The sequence below is a fragment of the Pteropus vampyrus genome, unplaced genomic scaffold (genome assembly GCF_000151845.1).
Source record: "Pteropus vampyrus isolate Shadow unplaced genomic scaffold, Pvam_2.0 Scaffold54, whole genome shotgun sequence".
Taxonomy (NCBI): Eukaryota; Metazoa; Chordata; class Mammalia; order Chiroptera; family Pteropodidae; genus Pteropus; species Pteropus vampyrus.
Window position 1 is genome coordinate 7,969,401 of NW_011888835.1, and position 19,046 is coordinate 7,988,446.

General features: G+C 39.4%; 1 protein-coding gene across 1 annotated transcript in view; it reads right to left on the reverse strand.

Annotated features, from left to right (window-relative positions):
• Positions 1 to 3,811, reverse strand: part of ENPP2 (ectonucleotide pyrophosphatase/phosphodiesterase 2) — a 73,208-nt gene extending 69,397 nt beyond the window's left edge. Inside the window, 2 exon segments of the mRNA XM_023530777.1 lie at positions 3,410 to 3,512; positions 3,735 to 3,811. Of these exon segments, the coding sequence (XP_023386545.1) occupies positions 3,410 to 3,512; positions 3,735 to 3,767 (136 nt within the window). The 5' untranslated portion in view covers positions 3,768 to 3,811.
• Positions 3,812 to 19,046: the final 15,235 nt, after the last annotated feature.

The window sequence follows — 19,046 nt, forward strand, 5'->3', positions numbered from 1 at the left end:
CCCTGCTGATTTCTACATTAAATTTAACATGAAGCCCCATAATGTGCTGTTCCTTTTGAGACAGCTGCCAGCTTTGCAGTTTCTTAAATGCTACTAGCCCATCCTTTAAATAGCTTCTCATTTTCATTGTAAAATGAGATTCCTAAAATTATCAAATGAATCTGAACCTCCTCGTTCCTATTGTTATTGTGTGGTTTCTCTGTGATTCACAAAGAAAAGCTTTGCTCATAAAGTTGTGAGAGACACTCTTTGTTTCACATTTACTCATGAATTTCATTCATAATCACAGACTTTTAAACTTTCAAGCCACTAAAAATGATGATGAATCGAACTGAGCTTTCAAGTCTGTTAGTCAGATATTGGCAAGCTCATAAATTTCCCTTGGTCTTTGAAGTATTAAGTTGCTTATATTTCAGAGGACAGCCCATTTTCACCTGGACACTGAAAGAGTATCACAAACGTCAGTGAAATAGACCGCCATAACACCACAAACACACACACAGGCACAGGGACATGAGTGCACACACACCTGTATACAGATAAAGTCTCTCGCAGTCTTAAAGGTGAATCAAGCTGGCTACATCAGATGTATTAAAGAAAAATGCCAAACTAAACTGCACTTATTATTTACATTTTCTTTGAAAATTTGTTTCAGCCATCCTATTTACCTTATTGCCCATTATATTTACCCAGTAGAATTATAATTAGCTCTGCTCGTTTCCTATCTTCCAGTAAATCTATAGATCTGGTAAAAAGAAGCTTATTCCACCATCACTTCCAACAGATCGCTCAGTCCTAATAATAAATCCAGCTAACAAGTGTGCTAGTTAATTAATTATAACAGTTTGTTTGCATGGTCAGAGCCTTGAAACTAACACCCCAGTCCACAGTACAGCAGCAAGGGGCTGCATGTGCCTAGCACGTTCTCGGCTATTGTTGAGAACTCTGAGGAACTGCACTTATTAAACAAGAAACTGCACGTCTTTGAATGGGAGGTCTCGCTCGGTTTAGTCTGAAGCTGGCTACGTATTGATACCCTTTGTGTTCCTTCTATTTGGTGAAACAATCTAGAAGCACTGAGCTTCCCAGAATTTCTCTGAACAGAAAAGTGTTGAACACAGGCATGGCTGCCTTTCTTCCTAGGATTTTGTTCTAAAGTATATATGAAAGCTCACCCAGCGTTTTCTGATGTGAAGCCTTTGCTGACAGACTAAGTGATCACGTGTGCTATTTGAAGGAGGCCTTTTTCTAGGCACATATTACATTTAATGAGATAAAAGTGCTTAACCTGTGCACTGTGCTCTCACCCAGTGTCCAAAGCACATCTCTGGTCTTTACTTCGGAGAAATCAACCACAGACCCGAAACCGCAGGCAAAGCCACATCAACAGAAAAACTAAGAACAAAAGGCATACCGGCATACCAAAATCCTAAACCTCAGACCTAAATAGCATTGTATCCCATGATTAAGCTTCACATAGATAACACTTCGCCAATAAAGTACTTTAGAAGACACTATAAAGGCCTAAAGTAATTGATGACTTAAATAAGTAATTCAAGAAGCAAGTATTTTGTAGTACACTGAAGGTCACTTAGATTCATAGATTATATTATTTTCCCAGAAGTAACATTAATTCATTAGCTCCTATAGCTGTTTCTTACAATGTATAGAAATAATTTATTATACACAAAATACATTCAAGGATTAATAAATCTGCTCTATGTTTTCAAGTTCTCCAGCTGAGATCACATAAATTCAGAGGCAATGAAACAGAACAGAGAGAATCATGGGCTTTTTTTTTAATCCAGAAGAAAAATTAGAAATCATCCACGTCTGCCCCTCACTGTACAGCTAAGCAAACAGACTACACAAGTGACTTGTCCAAGACCACACAGCAAGTTATATGAATCCCAAGGTACTGGTCCAAGACCTTCGTGACTGTTTTCCAAAAAAGTTGACTTTGAACATGAGTGACTTGATTTTATACATTCATTAAAGAAATAGCTTTTAACATCAGTTTTAGCCAGAGTGATATATTAATACAATACCAAAATAAAAAAAGTTCCTTTTAGGGTACACTGGAAAGAACCAGCAGCGGGCTCTCTAACCGCCAGATTGCCCACGTGACCATGCCAAGGGGCGGATGCCCCCTCCGGTCTGTGCAGGTACCGTCAGATTTCCCACGGGAGTCACACTCGTCTGGAACAAGAAGAAGGGGTCTTCGAAGAGGGCATTTGTTACAAATAAAAACAGGATTCTCCAGCCCAGCGAGACCTTTTCCTCTCTCTTCAACAGAAGACAACTCATTTTGTCCATTTGGCTCCCTGGGGGTGCAATTTTTATGATTTATTTTTTCACTTTTCACCCCAACCACACCCCACTTCGACTCACTAAACTACCTCTAATATATTTCTTTCAACCTTCCGGCACGACACAAAAGTAACTTACTTGACGTAAGAAAAACTTAGCATTCCAACAGCACATGCATCATAGTTTGGTTAATAAAAACCCACGCTGGGGAAACGGAGACAGGTGATAGTCTCCTATAGTAGTCAGGTCAAGAAATACAGAGCCATACAAAATTCACAGGAAGGTAGACAAACACGCTGAGATGTCAGGGAAAGTCAAGAAAATATTGCCCCCTAGAGTACCCATGACTTAATATGTAATTTTTACTTATAAAACCATCAGCAGCTCCAATTTCCAGGAAATTAACCAACTCATTACTTAAGACCTGGTCAGTCAAGCCCCCCGTCTGCACAAGGAGCTCCTTCATAAGAATTCCCACACTGCTTGTGACACAGTGTATTGTAAAAAGAAACTGTTTCACTTCGCTTCTATTAGTTAAGTCAGGGCACACTCTTAGAAGTCACCTTTCTTTGCATCGAATGAGAAAATAATGCTGCAAGTCATCTTATCAGCTCTTAAGTAACTTTTCTCTTTTATGTTTTTCCTATTTTCGGTAAATCTTGAAGTTTCATAGAGACAGTTCACTGCCTTTTTTTACTTCCATGCCTCTTTTTCCCTAGGTCAGAACTTTCTGGAGAGAAATACTATATCCTGTATCACGTGACAACAAATCTCCAGTATTAAATCAGCACCTGTTCCCACCACTTCTATTTTAGCCTTGTCTACTAACACGAGTTTTCATTTTATTTTAACATATATGAATTTCAGAGTCCAAAGAATTAAATAGCCAGTTATGAAGCAATTATAAATGTTCTCTAATGAAGACCATGTTCTCTTACCTGAATGATACATAAAGCTGATTTTATTCCAGAGAAATCTAGGACTAAACTAGTTTTACTGCAAGATTACCTTAAAGATGACTTTCTCGATGAGCTTAGATTGATTACCGAGTGTGTCATATTTTAAAAGCATTGAAAGTGCAAATAGGTTTTACACCTACCTGTAGGAGGGCCTTCATCCCATCCTTCTGCCCTCTTAATTCGATTTGCTGTGAATCCTAAGCAGATATTGGCTCCAATAGCAAAAGTGAAGAGGGATATTACCTGGGGGGATAAAGAGGTCAAGCTGTCACATACAGCTAGACAAGAGTAAATCGGATTATCTGAAGGCAATCAAATGACTTCGACATCACCGCCCAATCCTGTAACTCCCAAAGTGCACCATAAAGAACTGTCTTAATTCTTAAAGCAAAAAAAAGAAAAATTCAAAATCAGGAACTGGTTCTGAAGGTCAAGTCTTTCCCCTGCCATCCATCCCTCTCCTACCTGACTCGGCTGGAACGGGCTGCTCCCCGCCATGGCAGAGGGTTTCTTGGAAAGCCTTTTGCAGTGTGTTCTCTTTGCCTACACTGAATGCACTGCTTTTTGGGGCTCTGAGCTCAGTCTATTAACTACAAGTAATCCCACCTGGGAGGTTGACAGGCTCCTCTGATTTGTCCAAAGCTTGATTTCATCACAGTTTGTTCACAAATCACAGCTCTGAGCATAAGAGGCTTGTAACATCATCCTTCTTTTCTCCACCCCCTTATCGGTCCCTCCCCTAACACACAGACACTTTCACGTGGTTTCCTCTGCTAACATGAGGGTTTCTCATGTTGCTGTGGCCAATAACAGCTCATGTTCATTTTCCTTCCCTCACAAAAACATGGTTTATAAAAAAGAAACCAAATGTATTTTATCCGGTAAAAATGAAACAGAACCATAAAAGAGTTTCTCCCAGCTTTAAGATTTTAAGGTTTTACAATGTAATTATTCAATGTCGTCAACCTCACGACTTTACTTTTTTTAGAAAAACAAGAAAGGTTTTATAATTTATAAACCTAATAACTTTCCCTGCCTTTCTCATTTATTTATTTCTTCTGGCATTTTAAATGACCCTGTCGCTATCGCCACATTCTGAAATACTCCTGACTCCTCACGTATTTCTCACGATGAACTCTCCCAAGACTGTAACTAACCGAAGAGATAGCATTATTTTTCCCCATGTTGTCAGAGTTTAGAGAAGTAACTTTTATCAAAGCACTGGGAATGCCAGCTAAGCAGCATAAAGTCCTCTGCCCTATGAGGAGGGGGAAAATCATTTCAGTTTCTGCCTTTTCTTCCTGAAAAAACTGTCAGCTTGTTTTGTTTTGTTTTGTCGGGGGAGGAGGGATGGGAGAGTGGATAAGGAAGCTTTATTAGAAACTTTATTGAATTTAGGAAGAAAATGTCAATGGCAGGAAGAATTGAGCCTTAAAAAAAAAATTGTTTCCCTGGTTACTTATTTCCTAGTTAAATTATCCACCCACTGAAAACTGTGTCCTCTGAGACCATTGTGAGTGTTACAGTTTCTTTATTAAGTTATTTGGCAAGCAGAAGACTTCTAAAAGGAATCAAGATCTCTAAATCCGAAAGTTATTTAAATACTGTATGCTTTTAGGATTCAAATGAGGGAAGAAGGTTTGTCTTTGGTTTTTCTTGCCAGGCTCCAGGACCATCATTTTTGTCCAGATCATATGTGTGTACGTAAACAAAAATGCACTTACCATGTAACAAATTACTAACGGAGCAGTGGCTGTGCTCACATAAAACATGATAGCCCAAAAGCAAGAACTTGTTTATAGTGGGTTGCACAGTAGGCCTGGGTTTCATTATATATTCTAGAATTTAGTAACAGCTCATTGAGAAAAAGAAAACAAACTGTCAAACTTTAAGTTGCCTTTCTAAGATGCTTTTAGTTTTTGCATTTCTGCAGAGATGGCAGGCTCATGAATTTTTCTGTAGAAGTGTCTTGCTTAAAAGTCTGTGTGTCATCCTGAAGTGATCTGGAGTCGGCTGCTTAGCAAGGTTTAGGGAAGATTTTTCTACTGTCTACGTTAAAGTTCAACAGGCTTGCTTCTACAGAGATACACTATAAGCCAAAAAGGGAAATATCAGGGCAATCCTGTGCTTGTGTTGGATGCCACAGTGTTCAAAATGCTCCAAAAAAACCTGCCTCTTCTTCTCTCCAGCTTCCTCAGCCCTCAACCGGAGTCCAATGACTTTAGATTTTGTCTGCCATTTGATTTCAGAACTTAGCTTGAGGACAATAAAGGCTTCCCTTAGAAAAAAAAAAATTAGACTCAGAAGCTGAACATCATTTATTAATTTTTTGACATGCAGAGTAGCTGTGCAGGGGGAAAATGCCTTAAGTGCAATAGCCAAGTCGATCCGTAATTGGCTTCTGTACAGCACTTGTTACCAATTATCCCCGAGGACCAAGCTCAGTCACTATTGCTGTTAGCTATTCTGCCAAAGAATCTTATCTTCTACCAGATCATCATGCATGTGGAACTCATTAACAAACGCATACACACAAGCGTACATGTGCACACACACACATACACGCGCACGCACGCACGCACATATCACATACACACACATCATCTAACCATAGCTAGCCAGAATTTTACTACAAGACGTCATTATAAATTAATTGTCAGGAGGATGACCAAAGTCCCTGTGTTGGTCATCAAAACGACTACAAAATGCAGTTACCTCTCATTGTCTAAAACTGAGAAAACCAAAAGGCTGATGATGCATACCGTAGATCTAGAAACTCAATGAACATGACTGAAATATAGCCCGAAACCTTCTACAACAAAATTGAGTTAAGAAAGTTCACCTGTGCTGGTGTTTAAGATTGTGGTATAAAGCACCGTGGTTGGATCAATAAACCAAAAAGTGTATGAGAAAGACTAAAATTCACCTCCAGCATGATTTACTAATCCAGCTGTATTTCAGAAAACACTGCCCCCTGGCAGAAGAAAACCCACAACTATAAACAAATCTTTGACAGTCTCAGGCCCTCAAAATCACTCTGTGGTTCTCGGACTTTATTAGGCATAAGAATTACTCTGAGAGCTTGTTTAAAATGTTGGTGCTTATGGTCTGTTCCCCAAGATTAGGATTCATTAGGTTGACGGGGTGGGGAGAAGGAAGGGGGACTTTGGGGGCCAGACAAGAACCGGTATAATAGGCTATTCTGATGCAAGTAATGTAAGAACCATATTTAGAGAAATGGATTATTAGAATAAATTACTCTGAGTTAATCTGTTTATGCCTTGAATGTTGAATTGCTTAGTCTGATTCATAATGTAATTTTAATATATTATTAACATCATTTACTATGAATTGGACGGATATTAAGGTTTAGATCTCTTCGTGACAAACCATGGCTGCTCCTCCATGGAAATCATCTCCAAACTGTAAGCAGCAGAACAGTCTTTTATTTACTTTGCTGGTGGTACAAAGCAGCAGTGTGTGTATTGCTTAATTGCAATATAGTAGTTGCATTTATACAAATGCACAGTCTACCTTTTCATGAAATGGTTCTGTGCATCCTTGTTCCTAAGTTCTGATTAAGGAAAGAGGACTTGGGGTTAACAGTGAGATCTGAAAGATAGGTGACTGAGGGTTGCCTTTCTTGCCTCCTGAAGAAATTACAAAATTTTCATGAACTGATTCAAACTTTATCTATATCTAGTTTCTCCTTATGCAGAATTGACATACCTTGGCTTGATTTTAATGCTGTTCCCAGAACACTTCTAAGACTACGACGTTAAACCATTACTGACCACCTGATTTTCAGCAGCATCATTTAGCAATAACTGCAGCATACACACTATGAAAGTAAGAAAACAACACCCACATGTATTCTTCCTGTTTTATTTTAAAACTTTTTGAGTTAGGTCTTGTTTTTCTATTCTGCTTTGGTCAAGAGCTATTAGAAATTTCAGAATAAAAACTGAACAACAGTCTCTTGCCAATTTAAATTGAGCAAAAAAATTATGACAGCTAATAGAGAAACAAGCTGGCTCAATCGCTCCCGCAATCCAGGACTGCAAATGTGTATAAAGTAGACACCACTTAAGATTCTAAACCACAGATGCAAAGTTCTATGAGTAATCTATGTCCCCAGGGGTTCTCCAGTGGAGAAATAGCATATGCCTATTCAAACGCAAACAGGACTTGTGCTGTTAGTAATTACACAATTGAGAGCTGAAATCAATACTGTCACTTCATTCAATGCCTTCCATTTATATCCTAAACTTCTATGCATTACATTCACTCCCAGTGGAATTCAAGCATAAGCCCCTACAACCAGAACAATCTCTGCTCTCTAAGAATATTCGTTCGTTCCGCAAATACTCATTAGCTCCTACTGTGTACGAAGCCCTGCACTGAGCACTGGTACTATGGAAGGAGCCGGATCGAACATAATCCCCTGCCCTCCATAACATCAAACGGACACAGAAATAAATGGAAAAGGCACACGACTTAAAACTTAGGAATAGTTTATTGCTGGAATTTTCCATTTAATATTTTCAGACGGAGACCGACTGAGTATATAACTGAAATTGTGAAAAGCAAAATCGCAGGTCAGGGACAACCACTGGAATTCTGACCGATCTAGTCAGGAGAGTCATAGAAGACTTTGTGGAGTGTCGGCTGAGCTATGAGCGATGTGAATTGAAGCGAAGTGAGAATAACTAGAGACGAGAGGAGGAGAAGATTCTCAACAGAGGGAGCTGGATGTGCAAAGATTGTGTAGGGTGGAGGCGCAGCACGTGCATGAGACAAAGAAACAGCCAGTCTGACCAGTGAAGGGAGAGCAAACGTGAGCATGGAGTGAAATGAGGCTGGAGGAGTTAGGAGAGGCCAGGTCACGTGGGACCTCAAGGGTCACGTCAGGTGATATTCTTTATCCTAAAAGCGATGGAAAGGCCTAAAAGGGCTTGAGCAGGTGGACGTTTAATCACATTTTGAAGCATTAATCTCCATACAGTATGGGTATGGATTGGAGGGAATCGAGAATGGATGTAATAGATGAGTGTGGAAACGACGTCAGCAATTCAGACGAAAAACAGTGACATGTCACACCAAAGAAGTTATGGTGCGGTGGAAAGGGAGAAAATCGGGAGAGTTGGGACAAGGACTTGTTAATGGACTGGGTGTGAGAGTTGAGGGGCAGGAAGGTGTTAATGTGATGCCTGAGTTAATGAATACTTAACCGTTATGATGACCAAATACAATCTCTATAACGTCACTTCTTAAGTTTTCATTGGCTTATAAGAAAGACACAGATGTACATATTCGTTTGCTAATACTCTAGAATTAAACAGTTGAAATAAGAGATATGACTAGTAGCTTGAAAACATTTGTCAGTAGTTTTAAAAATCAACTAAGGGAGTTGATTTAAAGTAAAGTTATATTGAACTTTAAATACTGAAAATACTTTTATTCATAATTGAAGCTTAAAAGGAATTATCACCAGGAAATAACTCAGCTTTGTTCCTAACTCTAGCTTATAATAAAACATTTTAAAACTCAAAATGCAATCTAAGTCCACTTCTTTTCAGCTGCTCTGAAACCTGCATGCAAGAAGGTGGCATCCGTTTGGCTAGGTGGCTCACCAGCATGTGTGAGCCTCGTGAAAGTTTACATCTTTGCGTCCACTTAGTAACGTGCACTGTGGAATATGTGAACACAAATGAGTGGGTATCTGATGAGAGGTTGTTTTACCAAAAGCTTTACCACAAGGGTAAAGACTCTCATCGAGTCTTAACATAGACAGGCTGTGACACTGTTGTCAACTCCATCTGCAGATGAAGAGATGGAGTTTCAAAAGATGTGTGACATCGTCAAAGTGGGATGTAAGTGATTGAGCCAGGTCTGGAAACCAGGCTCCCTAAGCCAGCTCAGCTCTCTTTCCACGACAGCATGATCTCTCTCTGTTACACCACACGAGGGCCTCAATTCGACACGACCAAGATGCAGCTTTCACTCTCATTTCTTTTCATGGAAACTTAAAACTACTTTTTCTTCTACTATAATCCTTTTTTCTCATTTATAATCAGACGCTGTGTCTATAGTTTCTAGTTATTAATTACAATTACCATCACTTATCAGAGCTTTCTGAGTGCTTTAGTACCTAAAGTATCTTCCTATGTGATGACTTTTAGACTCATCCCTTTATCTTCATGCTTCTGGACACACATTGGAAGTTCACTTCATAACGGCTCTTCCTCTTGCCCTCTCTGCCCTCTTCCAGCACCATTTCATTGAGTCCTCTCTCATCCAGCCTGTAACTCATTCCCTTCCCATTCATTGCCCAGAGAGGCCTGCATAAAATACAAATCTGGTGATTTTCTTCCCAAATTTGAAAACTTCCAGTGGCTGCCCATCACAGCGGTTCTCAAAGTGTGATCCTTGAACTAGCAGGGTTAGAGTCACCTGGAAGCTTGTCAGAAATGTGACTCCTTTTCAGACCTACAGCATCAGAAACCCTGGAGATAAAGCCCAGAATCCATTTTTTTAACAAGCCCACCAGGTGATTCTGATGCAAGTCTGAGAACCACTGACCTAGAGGATGAAATCCAAACTGTTTTTTAGAGAGGCACATAAGACTCTAAATCTGAAATTAAGCTCCCTGGATTCAGTTCTCAGCTCTACCACTGTTTAACTGTGAAACCTTACACGACCCTTCTCCATCTTAAGACTCAGTTTTCTCATCGGTACCCAGCTCATAGGATTCTTAAGAGTATTACATGAAATAATCCATGTAAGTTGCCTAGCACAATGCTTGGCACAGAAGAATGATTAATAAATGGTAAGGTTTCTTAATTAGAGAAATATTTACTAGTCCTTGATTAAGCTGTGCTCTCTCACACCTTCACTCCGTATTATATGTTGTTGCTTTGGCCTCGGATGCCCTTCTCCCTGGCAAACTCCAACATACTCATGAAGATTCAGGTGAGGTATCGCCACTCCTCCGTGAAGTTCCCTTCCCGCGATTTCGATCTTCCCATGCAATGCAATGGGTCCCTCTGCTCTGCTCCCATGTTATCTGTTGAGGCAACTCTATCCCTTTGGATGTCTTCGAATACAGGGGCCTTGCACTCCACAGAGCTTCGCATCTTTCCTGGGAGATAATAGCCAGCTGATAAATGTTTGTTGAATGAAGCTACTTGGCATCAAAAAACTTGCATTGGAACTTGAATTCTTGCTCTCTTACTAACTAGCTGTGTCACTTCAAGCCCATGTTTCTTCATCTGCAAAGCAGGGTCATTGGGCTGAGTAGTTTAACCATTTTTTAAGCATTAAAAACTTTTTTTAAATAAAATCTCAGAATGAATATTGACATCTAAATTCAGAGTGGCTCCCCTTATATTGGGAGCCTGGATCCCAACTAACCAGCTACCTCCTTTCTTCCTACAGTACCTTCTTAGAAACCTGGAAATTCAAGGAGTGTCGTTTATGAAAATGAACAAAGAAAAACAAACAATAACTGAGTTAATTCCACTATTAAATACTCTTCTAAATCCAACCCTTTGTTGTAGTATTCAGTTACCTACACACGCCCCAAAATCTGATGCAAATCCCCCCCAGGCCAGATCTTTCATTGACGAGTGACAGAAACTCTCGCTCCAGTCAAGCTCTTCCTCCAAGGAGTCCAAGCTCATTTCTGCATCCACACTTCTCCTCAGGCTGCTTCTCTGCCCTGAAGTCCTCTTTTCACTGTGTTCATCCAAACCACAGTCAATCCATCGCCTTCCCCGGGGTCAGCATCTTCACAGCAATGCTGCTCTCAGCTGTGGCACCCACTACACCATCCTCGATTCAAGAACCTATAGATTCTACCCAAGACATTCGTCTCTTGTCTTTCTAGGCTTCCCTGTTTTATTTGAGTATGTTTGCCTCCGCAGCAAGAGCAAAAATTCCAAGAGAACGGGAGAAAGAAACATGATATAAAAAGACTAAGAGTCCACTCAACCTGGGTCTGCCTCTTTCAGGCATCAGACCTTGCTTCAGTTCTCTAAAACTCATATTTCTTTCAATAAAAATTATACTAGTTCTTATCACCCAGGGTTGATATGAAGACCAAATGATATAATGCACGTTAAGCAAGTAGCTCAGTGCCTGAAATACAGAAAATACACAAATAGTGGTCATTATTATATATAGGAAGATGAAGACTGCATCATCTGCTATCATGTTCTCAGCATTTAGCAGTGCTAGGCACATGATAGGTGCTTAGTAGTGACATAGGTTCTAGGAAAATTCCCTTTACTTATGGTGAGATTATAGATTAAATTAATGATAGAAACTTTATGAACCACTCTTTCCTCATGCTCCCTAACCTCAAGAAAAAAATGAGCGGCACTTTGAAGGCGGCATTGAAGGCAAAGGTTTCGACTACAATAAAAACCAAAAAGATGCTCTACTTAAATTGGAAAGCCCCAAGAATTTGAGCTTCAACTCCAGAAATTAATTTGAACTCAAACATAAGGAAGTTTATGCTTTCTACTGGAATGGCATCATCACATGCTTAGCAGCACAATTGTACCCTCTTCGAGAGGAAGCAAAACTGCCATTTCTGTGATTCCCCTTGCAACCAAACAATAGCTAGAGACATTCAACAAACTAGGAATAAAAGAGAACTTCCCCCACCTGATGAAAGACTCTTACAAAAAACTCACAGCTAACATTATACTTAATAGTGAAAGACTGAACGCTTTCCCCTGAGACTGGCGCAGACAAGGATGCCTTCTTTCGCCACCTCTGATCAACACTGCACATCTAGCCAGGGCAGCGAGGCAAGAAAAACAAATAAAAGACATACACATCGGAAAGGAATACAACTGTCCCTATTCACAGATGACATGAAAATCCTAATGAATCTGTTAAAATATATTAGAACTAATAAATGAATTTGAGAAGGTTGCATGATGCAAGACAAACATAAAAAGCAGGTTCTTTTATATGGCCAGCAATGGACAATCTAAAATAAAACTACAAAAACAGTTGCATTTACAATAGTATCTTTAAAAAATTCTAAAATACTTCGGGATAAACTTAACAAAAGAAGTGTTAGACTTGTACACTGAAAACAAGAGAGCATCACTGGAATAAATACATTGTAGAAGAACTAAATCAATGAGAAGACATCCATGTTCGTGAATTGGAAGAAAATATTACTAAAAAAAAAAAAAGGAAAAGGATGACCCACAGAATGGGAGAAAATATCTACAAACCATATATCTGATAAGGGTCTAGTGTCCAGCACATATAAAGAATTCTTACAACTCAACAATAAAAAGACACATAACCCAATTTTTGAAATGATCAAAGGATTGGAATAGACAGTTCTTAAAAGAAGATATACAAGCACATGACAAAAAGTACATGAAAAGATGCTCAACATCATTACTAGGGAAATGCAAATCAAAACTATGATGAGATACCACTTCACACCCACTAAGATGGCTAAAATTAAAAAGAAAATAATGAGTGTTAGAAAAGATGTGGAAAAATTGTGACCCTCACACATCATTGGTAGGATTGCAAGATGGTGCAGCCACTTGAGAAAATATTTTGACAATTCAGAATGTTAAAATAGAGTTGCCATATGACCCAGGAATTTCGTTCCTAGATCTATACCCAGGAGAACTAAAAGCACACAAAACCTGTAGATAAATATTCATAGCAGAATTCTCAAATGATAAACACGTAAACAAAATGAGATATACTCATACAATAAAATATTATTCAGCAATAAAAAGGAATGAAATCCTGATACATGTATGAACCTTAAAAATAACATGCTAAGTGAAAAAAGCCAAACATAAAGACCACATGTCGTATGATTTCATTTACATGAAACATCTAGAATACGCAGATCTGAGAGAAAGAAAGTGTATTAGTGGTCGTCAAGGGATGTGAGAATGATCACTTTTGGGTACGAAGTTTTGTTTGGGGTTACGAAAATGTTCTAACATGACATAGCGGTGACGTTGGCCCATCTGTGGGTGTATTAAAAACTACTGAAATGTACAATTTAAAAGTGTGGACTTTATTGTTTATGAATTATATCTCAAAAAGAGCTGCTTAAAAGAGAGAGAGAGCTAGTGAGATTATCGCTGCAGGGAAGCAAATTCCAAAATATCTGAACTCACAGAAAAGGAACATTAACCTTGATCTTCAGCTTTCAGGTCAGTGCCTTCAAAGCTGTCTCCAGAGTCACCTCAGTTGCCCTCCAAACCTGACAATTAACAGGACGACTAAAGTATTTGAGTTGTAGGGTAGGTAGACCTATTATAAACAACCCCTGTGTTTGATGAAACCCTCTACATTCCTAAAAATAGGATCTCTTGGGACTTTCTCAGAGCATTTCAGGCTCTCTGCCATACCACCTTCATCAGGCTTCCTGTTTCATCTTATTTGCAAATAAAATAGCCCAAGAAGAGGACCGAGTTCTCGCCTACAGATCTCAGTGGGTTCGACTCTTCATGGCAACAGACTATAATCAGAGTTTGTGGGACAGTTGTAGGAATTGAAGAACAATGCCTTGGAACAGCATGGATGGACCTTGAGGGCATTATGTTAAGTGAAATAAATCAGACCAAGAAAGACAAATACTGTATGATCTCACTTACATGTAGAATCTAAAAATAGCAACAAAACCGAGCTCATAGATATAAAGTACAGACTATATTAGTTAATTGCCAGAGGCAGGGGGTGGGTGTGGGTGAAATGAATAAAATGGGTCAAAAGATATAAACTTCCTGTTATAAAATTAATTTCATGGGGATGTAATATGCAGCACAGTGATTATAGTCAATAATACTGAATAATGCTAAAGAGTACATCTAAAAAGTTCTCATCACCAGAAAAAAAACAATTTTGTAACAATGTGTAGTGATGAATGTTAACTAGAGACACTGTGGTGATCATATCACAATATATACAAATATCTAATCATTATGCTATATACCTGAAACTAACATAATGTTGTATGTCAATTATACCTCAATTTAAAAAAATAAAAAATAATGCCCTGCATTTGAAGAACAATTCTTAAAAAAAAAAAAAAAAAACAACTAACTAACTAAAAAAAGAAACACACCACCAACCACCCTATGAGTTAGAAGAATCAAGGCTCGCTCACTCTTCCCATTTTGCAATCAATAGGCAAGATCTCAGAGCTAAAGGACCTCTCACTGGAAGAACAGGACAGCCCATATGACAAACAGGATGAAGGGAGAGGAAAAAGCAAGTATCATGAATTAGAGCGTAACTGGCATGGAGCAGACACTCCACAGGTGATAGCTAGTATTTAGTAACTGCCTGCTCTTTGCCAGGCAGCACACTTTAGAGTATCATCATTGCCAATATAGGAAAAAACAAGCTCCAATAAATCAGGCAGTTTGCCCAAGTTCAACTACCTATTAATTGGGGGAGACGTCTTTTCTCCATGATTTCCCAATGAGGATTATAAAACTGGCAAGATCTTTAAAAAAAAAAAAAAATGAGAATTTTCACTATTTGCTAGAAGAAACCTGAGTCTATTAAAAGCAGAGAATCTGATAAATGTTTGATAAGTCTTTGATACTAGATAATGTTTTCTAGTACAGAACATATCAGAAGCGACAGATAAATTTCTATTTTAGGCTGACCTTATTCTGACCCAAAGAAAGAAGAATAGGTTGGCCATGAGGAAGTGACCAGAACCGTGGGCGTCATAGCCATGTTATTTCCAAGCTCATAAGAGATCAAAGAGAATGCTGGTCATTCTGAGACAATTGCCCTAAACTTTGGAAAACCAGAGTTTTATAAATTCAAATGATATTAGTTCAATGCAGATTTAGTAAGCACTAACTATATTAGCTGATGCTTATAGAAAGCTTACTCTGGGCCAAGTACTACTTGATATCAGGGATATTGAGATAAAAAGCATGTTTTAATTGGAGACTGGAAAGTCAACAGTTTGTTAAAACACACTATAATGAGTTCTGTCATAGGCACGCAGTAGTTATGAGTGGAGGACTGGGAACTGGCTCAGTCTCTACTCTACCCTGCTTCCAGGGGCCCTCCTGTCTTACAGACTTTTTGTAGAATGAGTGATGCATACAGTTTATATAATCTGCCAGTTATGATGCAGAGATTGTCATTACGTACTAGAGATTTGGACAGCAGAATTCAGACAGCATCCATCTTCCTACCCATTTTAATGGTTTCTCTGGGCAAACAAGACGATGGAAACGGGAGGTTTTCTGCAATATTATTTCAATGTCCATTTTTCAGCTTCCTAAGCATCAGAAGACATCTCTGGGGGTGACAGAGATGGAGCTGCCTGATTCGTGACTCAAGTGTATGGGTTATGTTCTTGAACTCAATATTCTAGCGACAGCTAGCCACCGTGTACTATGTACCATGGACTGAATCAAAATTCAAAAGTATCTTGACAGGTTGAAATCAAGAGTTGGAAAAAAAATGGAGAGAGAGCCAGATCGATCTACCTGAAATAACATTCTCGAAAGAGAATATAAGATGCGGTTACGTAACCACACTAAGAGAGCCCAGAATGGATGACACATCTTATAAAAGAAACCTGGGAGTTTTTGTTACTCTATAGGAGCCTGTGTTTGACCACAGCTCTAAATGACCTCACTTTATCTTAGGTTCCTTTAATAAACAATTACTACCCAGAGCCAGGACAGAAAAGCTCAGCTGAATCTGGTATCACCTGGACTCTATCTGGATTGTGTTCACTTCTGGATGTTTCATTTTAGGATATTACTACGAGACAGCATTGAGAGAAGCATAATCAGAATAATGTGGAGTCCGCATTACCCAATCCATTCATTAATTCATTAATTTGTTTATTTATTCAACAAACTTTCATTGAGCACCTAGTATGTTTCATGCAAAGAGAACACAACACAGGCTATGCCCCATGGGTCTTACATTCTAGTCTGAGAAGACATATAATATAATGTCAGGTAATTGATAAATGATAAGAAAAACAAAGCAGAGCAAGAGAACAGCTATTTTCAATTGAGTGGCACCGAAGGTGTCTCTGAAGAGGTGACATCTGAACACGAATCTGGGTGGAGTCAGGGAAGAACCAGGTGTCATCAGAAGCAATAGCAAGTGGAAGGCCCTGCGTGTGTTCGAGAAGACCGTGTGGCTGGAGCAGAGTGACAGCTGGGGGAGCGAGAGCAGATGATGTCAAAGAGGCCATCAGAGGCTGATTCATGCAGGACCTCGCAGGTCATAGTGGAGCCTTTGTTTCATTTGGGTGTGATGAGAAGCTACTAGATTTGAGCCAGGCAGTGACATAATCTGATTGGTTTCCAAAGGCTCACTCTGACTGGTATCTAGAGCATGGATATTGAATAAGCTCCCCTTACGGCTGAGGATATTGAATAAGCTCTCCACTGGCTGAGGAACCTGTGGCTGTGCAGCCTGGGCACCCTGCAAGAACGATGACAGCCCGTGGGTGGTGGCTGTCTTTCTCAAATATTCGAAGGGAAAAGCAAAACATATGAGTTTTATTTTGTGTACTTCCTTGGACAAAACTGGAAGTTACAGAGAAGTATGTTTCATTTCACAATAGAAGAACTTTCTAGCAATCGGTGCTGCCAGAATTTTCTTACAAAAAGAAAAAAAAAAAAGAGTTCACAGTCACTATTTGAGGAAAGGCTGGGGGATGTCGGTCAGGGATTCTTGTAAAGCATCTAAACTCAGAGGAAGTTTGACTACACAGCATGTAAAGTTCTTTCCAACTCTAGGCATCTGTTATTTTCCTCTCTTCTTCAAGTTCTCTTAGGGGGTTGAGTTCTCCCTCTGTAATGACCAATAAAAAGCTACTCGAATTAAATTAAATAACCAGAATTCAGTTTTATTTTATTCTGGTAAATCAAAAGGAAAGATAAGGATCCTTATACAAACCTTGTTCTTACTATTTCACCTCCTGAAGGAAATACACATATAGATATAGATAAGTAGGAATAGATATACAAATGGCGTGTGCAATTTAATTTATGCCGATTAAAGGGAATACTGGTCGAGGTGAGGCCAAAAAAAGGAGGAAAAAACACTTCTCACAAAATCATTTGATGGACTTAAGTAGGACTTCTGGGTATATCTAGAAGACAGGCAGGAAGACGAGCTGACCTTAGATTGCCTCTCCCAGCCTTATAGGCCTCTCATAATCTTCTGCAAACAGAGAGCCACGGCAGAGTTGAAATCCAATAACCTCAGCTTGCCACTAGAGTATTATGCAAGAGAATGCAGAAGTTCTGGCCCTTACATCCTCCTGCTAAGCTTCTGTTGCTCTAATAAGAGATGTTATTCAACTCGTTAATTACTAAAATCCTGGGCTGTCAGGCTTGGTTAGAGTCACGGCTCAGATGCTCACTAGCTGTGTGTTCTCGACTGAGTTAGGAAACCTCTCTAGATCTCCATTTACTCACACGTAAAATGGAAATAATCCCAGTACCTTCCTCATAGGGTTGTCGTGGGGATTATATCAAATAATCCATGTAGTGTCAACTGTTAATAACACCAGCTACAACCTCGTACAGAAATTATCTCAACTGTCGAATTCTCTCAACGACCTTGCAAAGTACATATTGCTTTCTCTTTTTGACAGAGACTCACAGAAGTTGAAGCAATTTGCCTAAGTTCATTCAAACTCAGGTCTGCCTAGCCAGAGTCCAGCTTCTAGGTATCTCTTGCTATGGTCCACATCGTTATGGTACGTTTAGTTTTATTACTTTTAAAAGAAAGTCTCCCAACCTCACATTTGGAGGGCAGTTAGGTTTTTCTCTAGTGTCTTTAACAGTTCAGAAACCGAACAGATTCTGTAAAGTTTCTCACTTTGGCACCAACTAGAGGTTGGGGCCATTATACCGATGTCCTCTCTTTGTGTCACCTGACCAGTGCAGCTGGCTTTGCCTGCCTTCAGGTTCGGGGCTGGGTAAATATTTCTCAGTCACAGGCGTGTAGCCTAGGGCCTCATGTGACAAAACATTTTGCAAAAGATGCTGTTTTCTCTCTTTCCCAGTCTTCCCTTCCTTTCTGCAGCTGTTTCCACTTCTACCTGGGACCTGATAAAAATTCTGAAGCTCCTATTTTTGTGGTTAGTCTCATATGACCTTACTATCGACAATAACTGGTTGTTTCACCGCAACTACAACACGATTGATGAGATGCCAGTGCTGAGAACAAAGACCGCCGCCTGACAGAGCTGGGAGCAATCTCCATGTACTGGTTCCTCTTGCAACACGCACCGTATTCTGACGATAATAATGACAGGAAGCACAGTAACAGCTACTGTGCGCCGAGACAGAGCCCCGCTCGCTCAACACTTAACGTAGGATTCAGCATTCATTCGCTTGCTCATTCAACCACGCGGCCGATATTTTATTGAGAACCTATTAAGTTCCAGGAACCATTTTAGGCCCCAAAGACATCAGCAAAAGAATCCAAATACCTGCTTGCATTTTATTGGATGGAAAAAGACATTAAAATATAAAAATGTATCAATTAGTGATAAGAGCTATGAATAAAGAATAAACGGGGAGGTGAGAGAGATGAGGGAATGAAGTTTGCTCTTGAGCTTCACAAATAAAGCCATTAGGATAATCCTACTTTACAGATGAAGAGTTCGAATAATTTGTCCAGTCACCCGGTCAGTGTTAGAACAGGGATTTGTCATAGTCTGCTAATAACAACAATAAACATAGCAACGATGATTGTAATAGTTGCCAT